This window comes from Triticum urartu, chromosome 5 (assembly GCF_003073215.2).
Source record: "Triticum urartu cultivar G1812 chromosome 5, Tu2.1, whole genome shotgun sequence".
NCBI classification, from domain to species: Eukaryota; Viridiplantae; Streptophyta; class Magnoliopsida; order Poales; family Poaceae; genus Triticum; species Triticum urartu.
The window spans coordinates 362,173,887-362,180,084 of NC_053026.1; the positions used below are offsets into that span (position 1 = coordinate 362,173,887).

The 6,198-nt window shown below is 43.5% G+C and overlaps 1 protein-coding gene across 5 annotated transcripts; it reads right to left on the minus strand.

Moving 5' to 3' along the window:
- Positions 1–679: 679 nt before the first annotated feature.
- Positions 680–5,811, minus strand: LOC125509033 (vacuolar protein sorting-associated protein 32 homolog 2-like). Of its 5 annotated transcripts, XM_048673889.1 has the most exons (9): positions 5,593–5,768; positions 5,368–5,497; positions 4,998–5,103; positions 4,179–4,278; positions 3,663–3,748; positions 3,493–3,584; positions 3,286–3,400; positions 2,995–3,190; positions 680–1,006 (listed from the first exon to the last, which is right to left on the minus strand). In XM_048673889.1, the coding sequence occupies exons 3-8, from the start codon at positions 5,073–5,075 to the stop codon at positions 2,999–3,001; spliced, it is 663 nt and encodes a 220-aa protein (XP_048529846.1). In that variant the 5' UTR covers positions 5,076–5,103; positions 5,368–5,497; positions 5,593–5,768; the 3' UTR covers positions 680–1,006; positions 2,995–2,998. The 5 variants fall into 5 exon arrangements, with proteins under 5 accessions (XP_048529846.1, XP_048529844.1, XP_048529845.1 ...); XM_048673887.1 differs by lacking the exon at positions 5,368–5,497 and having other exon boundaries at positions 5,593–5,811; XM_048673888.1 differs by lacking the exon at positions 5,368–5,497 and having other exon boundaries at positions 4,998–5,106; positions 5,593–5,769.
- Between the last annotated feature and the right edge of the window lie 387 nt (positions 5,812–6,198).

Genomic DNA, 6,198 nt, shown 5'->3' on the forward strand with positions numbered 1-6,198 from the left:
TGTTGGGAGTAGTGATTCCATCCCAAGAGGGTCCCTTCCGTATATTGCAACATGTCAAGGGTCGATTCGTTTCGCCAAAAAAAAGGAGTCAATTGGCAGTCCATGACATGGTCGATTGGTTTCGCCAAAAAAAAAAGGAGTCAATTGGCAGTCCCGTCCTTTTTCTTTCGTGAAAAATGTTATTCTCGTGAGCTGGAGTATTTGGAAGTACCATCCCAGCAAGTTTAGTCGAAATTCAGAGCTCCAAATGGATGCCTGTTGTCATCGGCCACCATAGGATTACCCACTTTTGCCTGCCCTTTCCATAGGATTGTTAAGTGACAGTGTTCTGGATTTAGGGAATCGGTCTAGAATGAGCACCAGAAGTTTCACTGGCTCCTATGAACTGGGCCTAGATTTAAGAAACTGGAATTGGATTTTGGCTACACAAGAATTTGATATCATAAATACTCCCTCTGTTCCTAAATACAAGTCTTTTTAGAGATTTCAATAGGTACTACATACAGATATACATACATATTTTAGAGTGTAGATTCACTCATTTTACTTCGTATGTAGTCCCTTTTGGAATCTCTAGAAAGACTTGAATTTAGAAACGGAGGGAGTGCCAAACTCAATAGTACTGGTGAGTTGTATATATAGAATTAAAAGGAAAGAACTGTCTCATCAACACACCAAATTAGCGAACACTGGAATGAGATAACTTGATACATGGCAAGAGATAATACGGGTCAACAGTAAATAGTGTGCCACAACAATGAGCATTGCACACGACCTGGAATGGAGCTGACCGTGCCAAAAATTATGTCCGGGAAACAGACCTTCAATCAAACAACTAGATAGAAATAAACACTGGACTGGAGCAGCCTTTCCTGCCTCGTTCGTCAAATGTCTCCCACCCAAGATTATACACACACGGGCAAATATATGTGTAGCCAGACTGGCCTGCGACCACGTACCGTCCAGCCAATCATTTGTACATTTCAACTCTTTCTTCACTGGGAGCCTGCGGGTTTTCAGTTAGTGTTAAGAGAGTTCATGCAAAGAAATACAAACACAAAGCAGGAGCATATAAAAAATGGAGAATCAGCGTAACAAAATTCCCGTAATAAATGAAAATCCTTCCAACATCATCCATCTTGAACAGAATAAAACAAATTCTGTAAAATCTGATAACAGTAGCAAGTTCATTCCAGGAAAATGTAATCAATGTCGATTTCAAACAAACGGTTCTAGTCTCTTGTAAGAAGCATGAAGGGGGTAACACGTGACCTGGGTGACACATTGTTTTCGGGTGCTTAAGAATTTGTACAGTAGTATTAGTTGGCTTTGAAAATTACACTCAGCTCCCTAAACTGGATATAATTTGCAGTCAGTTCTCTCTTCAGGAGTTTCCAGACATGCTGACAGACATGATCTGGTGAATCTATCAGTGATAGCACCACCCAACTGGTCCTGACTCCCAGGTAGCTGTCCCTGCAGTGGCTCCAGCAGCCACAGCTCGCTTAGTACATGCATGAGTCAAGAAACTAACCTTCTTGTATGTGTTCCTCCCAGAAACTGCAAATCCTAGAGGTGTTTGGTCAAATGAGGGAAGATGGTGCGAGAAGATAAAATGAGAGAACAGACAAAAATTTAAGTAACCACGTCTAGAACGTAAGAGAAGGCTACCCGCGCACAAGAGGGAAATGGCATAACCTTGGATAGGCAAGAATTTATTCTGGTGATTCTAACAAACTAGCTCAAACAAGTGTGAAGCGAAATGCTTTGCTGAACCAGTTCAGCTGGACCAAAGAATCCCACCGTACAAACATCTTTGAGATTCAAGAAATACACCAACCAACCAACCCCCTCTCCTCCTTTTCCTCATTGTAAAAATGCGCATGACAAATGTTTTCAGTGCTAAAGATAATTCTAACAAGTTCGTAGCATATTGGTCTACATGCATCCTGAATGTGCCAATTGTTTTCGTTGGTGCAGTTGAACTTAAGATCAAGAACTTATTTTAGTGTTGGACCTCGGACCGTCGACACAGGCATGGGCTGCAACAGCAAACCTCTCATATTTCACTTGCTTCTAGGAGTTGGACATGGTAGATCACATCCCCACACAGTGTGTCTATGCTCGAGAAACTTGGCATAAGTGCCTTGCTGCACTCAATATCCAGATCGCCGCTCCGACGACCAATGACTGTTTAGAAGAGTGATGGTCTACAGCCAGACAGCCGTTGCCAAAGACGCTAAGGAAAGGATTCGATTCGGTGGTCATTCTTATATCCTGGAGCCTTTGAAAGCAGCGCAACGCTAGGATGTTTCACAATGGGGAGCAGCAACATTCAGTCATTTGTTTAGTGTCTAAGATTATCGATGAACTATGGGACTGGAATGTTCCGGGTATGGTGTCTCTAGACAGTATCACGATAAGAGTAATTTTCTTGTGTGGAGTGTCGTGCAATGCCGATAGGTTCTCTTGTAAACTATCTTTGCTGCCTTCTATAAAAATATGGTACGCAATTTGCGTACTCTCGAGAAAAAAACACTACAACTCAGATTAGACGGTTGATCTCCTGGCCAACTCTTCATGGGGCTAGTAGCCAACAGGTTACACCACCACCCTCAGATAGATGTCAACCTAGAATGCCAGTTCATGTTTTAAAAAGATCGTATGTGTCCTAAATCCTGACTAGACCCAGAAAATTCTAATGAACACAATTGCATGGGTTAATCTCTTATGGTACTTCCTCTGTAAACTTTTATAAGATCTTTTAGATCACTACTTTAGTGATCTAAACGATCTTATAAAATTTTACGCAGGGAGTACATACTATGCAGTTAGCTACTGACTGCATCTATGCAGAAGATTTAAGATATATGTGACCCATAGAATTTGAGATCATTTCAATTACTAAACTCAGCAAGCGATTAGTAAGCGTTTGGTCAGATGGACGGAAGAGCATAATACATTACAATATCAAACAAAGGATAAATCAATGACCTGATCACAATGCCATTTCAGCTTGCAGTGCAGCAAGCTCATCCTCCTCAGCCGATGCTTTCTGTGGAGCAGGACGAGTTGGTTGTGCCTTGCCTGGGACGGGTGTCGTATGAATAGGAATAGTTACAACAGGCTCCAGTAGTTGAGATTCCAACTCTGCTCCCTCCAACTCTTCCAGCTCCGCTTCCAGTTCATCCTGTCAAATTTTCAGTGTGGTAGGTATTAAATGCATCAGAACAGGAATGAAATCTAAACCCCAAGATCATAAATCCTAATTGGCTAGTGAGTTACCTCGTCAAAATCAGCAGAAGCTCCAAGAGGAGCTGACAGAGCATCTTGTATTTGTTTCATGTTTTCTGTCTGTTCATTAATTTCGTCCATAGTCTTGTCGACATCATCGATATTTCTGTAGCACAAAGAAAAATGTTCATCTTGAGACCTCAATTCCAGGAAACAATTAGTGGAGCAAATCCTAAATTAAAATGAACCAATACTCACGTTGCTTTTTGCATCGCTTTCATAGCTTTAGCTCCAGTCCTCAATGCATCAACAGTCTCTGTGGTAGCTTTAGCAGCTTCTAACATGATCATCTATATAACAAGATTAACACTGTGAGATACATGGATGCAACAATCAGGAGAAAAACATAGTTAGAACTAGGAGGTAACCTGATCATGGATTCTCAACTGGAAATTCCCAAGCTGCTCAATTTGCTGCTCATAAAGTTTTTTCCTCTTCAATGATTGGATAGCCGCTGATGAAAAACAGTGATTCAATTGACATGCGGTATTTCTGCAGTTCTGTAATACTCTATTCTACATTACATAATAATTAAGACCAGATAACATTCCAAGGTAATCAGATTTTCTCAACTGGAGAAGAAAGAGTGGACAGAAGCAAAATGAATAAGCTGTATTTAGCTACATGAAGAATCATCACTGCTTTAAGTAAAATGACGGTAAAGGTTGGCTTCCATAAAACACTACACAAAACATGCACCTTATACACATTGGATCAAAATGCAGAAACATAGATGATCATTGCGAAGTAGGACCATGGCCTGTGTATAACAGACGTTGATTTACCATTTTACTTTGAGAAAAGCATTGCCTCCAATCAACAGGAGGAGGGGGGGGGGGGGGGGGGGGGGGGGGGGGGGAGCATGCTATGGTGATCAACCATACCTCTTTTATTCTTTGCTTTTGAGAACTCCTTGGCCCTCTCAAGCTCCGCACCTGCTTTTTTCTCTAACACTTTCTCTTTCTTCTCCAGCATATCAAGAGTCTAAATACATAAAAAATTGTGAGAATTCTAAAATGTTTATATAATATAATAGGCAAGTGTCCAAAATTGATTGTAACGCTAGGATAGTTCTTCACCACTAGATCAGCAAATAGAGGCCATCTTCCCTCCTTAAGAGGCTACTAGCTTAAGGTTTGCAACTTCAGAAGCAGACGACGAAAGAAAGGACAAGAGTTTATTAATCATACAAAGTTTGCACACCAAATACACTTGAACGAAGCTGAAATCACATGAGAATTCCTACACACTAAATTCCCCATATACCAAGACAGAAAATTAAAGAGCTAGTTGATCAGAAGCTGCCAATGCGATACAAAATGACCGTCAGAATCTTAATCGTGCATTCAACAACTTAATTATACAAGCTAGCAAGGTTAACTACCTCTTTAATTCAGGACCCTCTGATCCAGTGAACGTCAGCTGAGAAGCATGGCAGTTGCGAACAATTTGCATGGCCATTTATGTTTGCCAAGGGCGGCAAGTTTAGTTGGAGAACATGGCAAATTCGCTTCATTTCATTTTTTGGCCAGAATTTGCTGTGTTTGCAAACTAAAGTTGCCATCCTCGCCACAATTAAGTTGCCATAAAAACATTCGATTTGCTACCCGCTCCCAGCGAACGTTCGCCAGTTAGCATTTCCGTTAATTTATCCAAAGTGTAGACGGTATAAGAAAAACAAAACAGTAGACTTGACGCCTCACCTCGTTTAACTTATCCAAAGTGGCCAACGCGCCGGCGTTGGCCTGCTCCTTGGGCTTCCCAAATAACCTGTTGAACATGGTGGCACCTCAAATATGGACTTGGAACCTGCTGACACAGAAGCATGGTGAGGTATAATCATTCAGTGGACAATTATGAGAACAGAAGCTCAAAGAAATCTGGTGCTCGGCAGGGTGAATAGCCAACAAACACGAGCTTGCGACTCACAATCTGGCATTAAAACGCAACACAGGAAGCCAATAGCAGCTAGATACGAAAATTCTAGATGAAAAATTCGGCACTAGAACCAGCCTACACAAATATAGCCCGCGAGCTAGGATATCACTTGGGCGCAAAGTAATGTTTCCTTACAAAAACGACGGAGATGAACTAGCAGTTGTGATTTGCGACAACAATCGTAATAGGCGTAGCTAAACCCAAAGCATCAGAGCCAACCGAGCCCGGAAGCACCACGACCCCGATCCGATGAGAAGCCAGCCACCTAGCCGCGATGAACCGACGCAAAAAGTGAGATGGGCACCGCACCCGCGGGGGGGTAGGGGGCGGATCTAGCGAGAGCGGAGAGCGGGCGCTTACCAGATTCAGGCGGCGGAGGAGTCGAGATTGGGGCTGATCCGGGAGGGCTGGCTGGCGTCCGGTGGGATTGGCTGCGGGGGTGGGTTGGGATTCTGTTTAGGTTTCTGGTTGGGGAGACGAGGGGAAGGAGTCGAGTTGGAGGCCACGCGGACGGGGACAGCCGCGTGCCTGCGTACCCCACACGGCGAGGTGAAAGAGTAGGCTAAGCAAACGAAACGACTACACGCTCAATCCTTCTTCCTGTTATATTAAAATTAGAAAAGAAACTCAAAGACTATACAACAGACGTCAGGTTTTTAGAAAATTCGAGCGAACATCGCTCCCATCGTTGGATCAGGCGCACGAATCTTGGTGCTGGAGGAATCGTCACGTCACGCGTTTGAAGCGTTCGCTCTAACCGGCGTTCAGACGAACGTTTTTCACTTAATTCCTCCTATTCTCTCCTAGCGCCCACTCTCTCATTCCTTCCATGATCCGCCCACCATGGTGATTCCCTCGAGGAGAATAGCCAGAGGTGGCGCTCGGCTACAAGCTCCTGGCCGGAGCGGCCTCTGGAGGAGAAGGCTAGCGGCGATCGAGTGCTCGCGCATGAGGTATCTCCAGCCC

Coding starts and splice junctions, on each gene's coding strand:
- LOC125509033 (XM_048673887.1), bottom strand. CDS start 5,075: ATGTTCAACAGGTTATTTGGGAAGCCCAAGGAGCAGGCCAACGCCGGC. Junction 4,279..4,997: donor CTTTGGATAAGTTAAACGAG/GTGAGGCGTCAA, acceptor TTATGTATTTAG/ACTCTTGATATGCTGGAGAA. Junction 3,749..4,178: donor AAAAGCAAAGAATAAAAGAG/GTATGGTTGATC, acceptor GTTTTTCATCAG/CGGCTATCCAATCATTGAAG.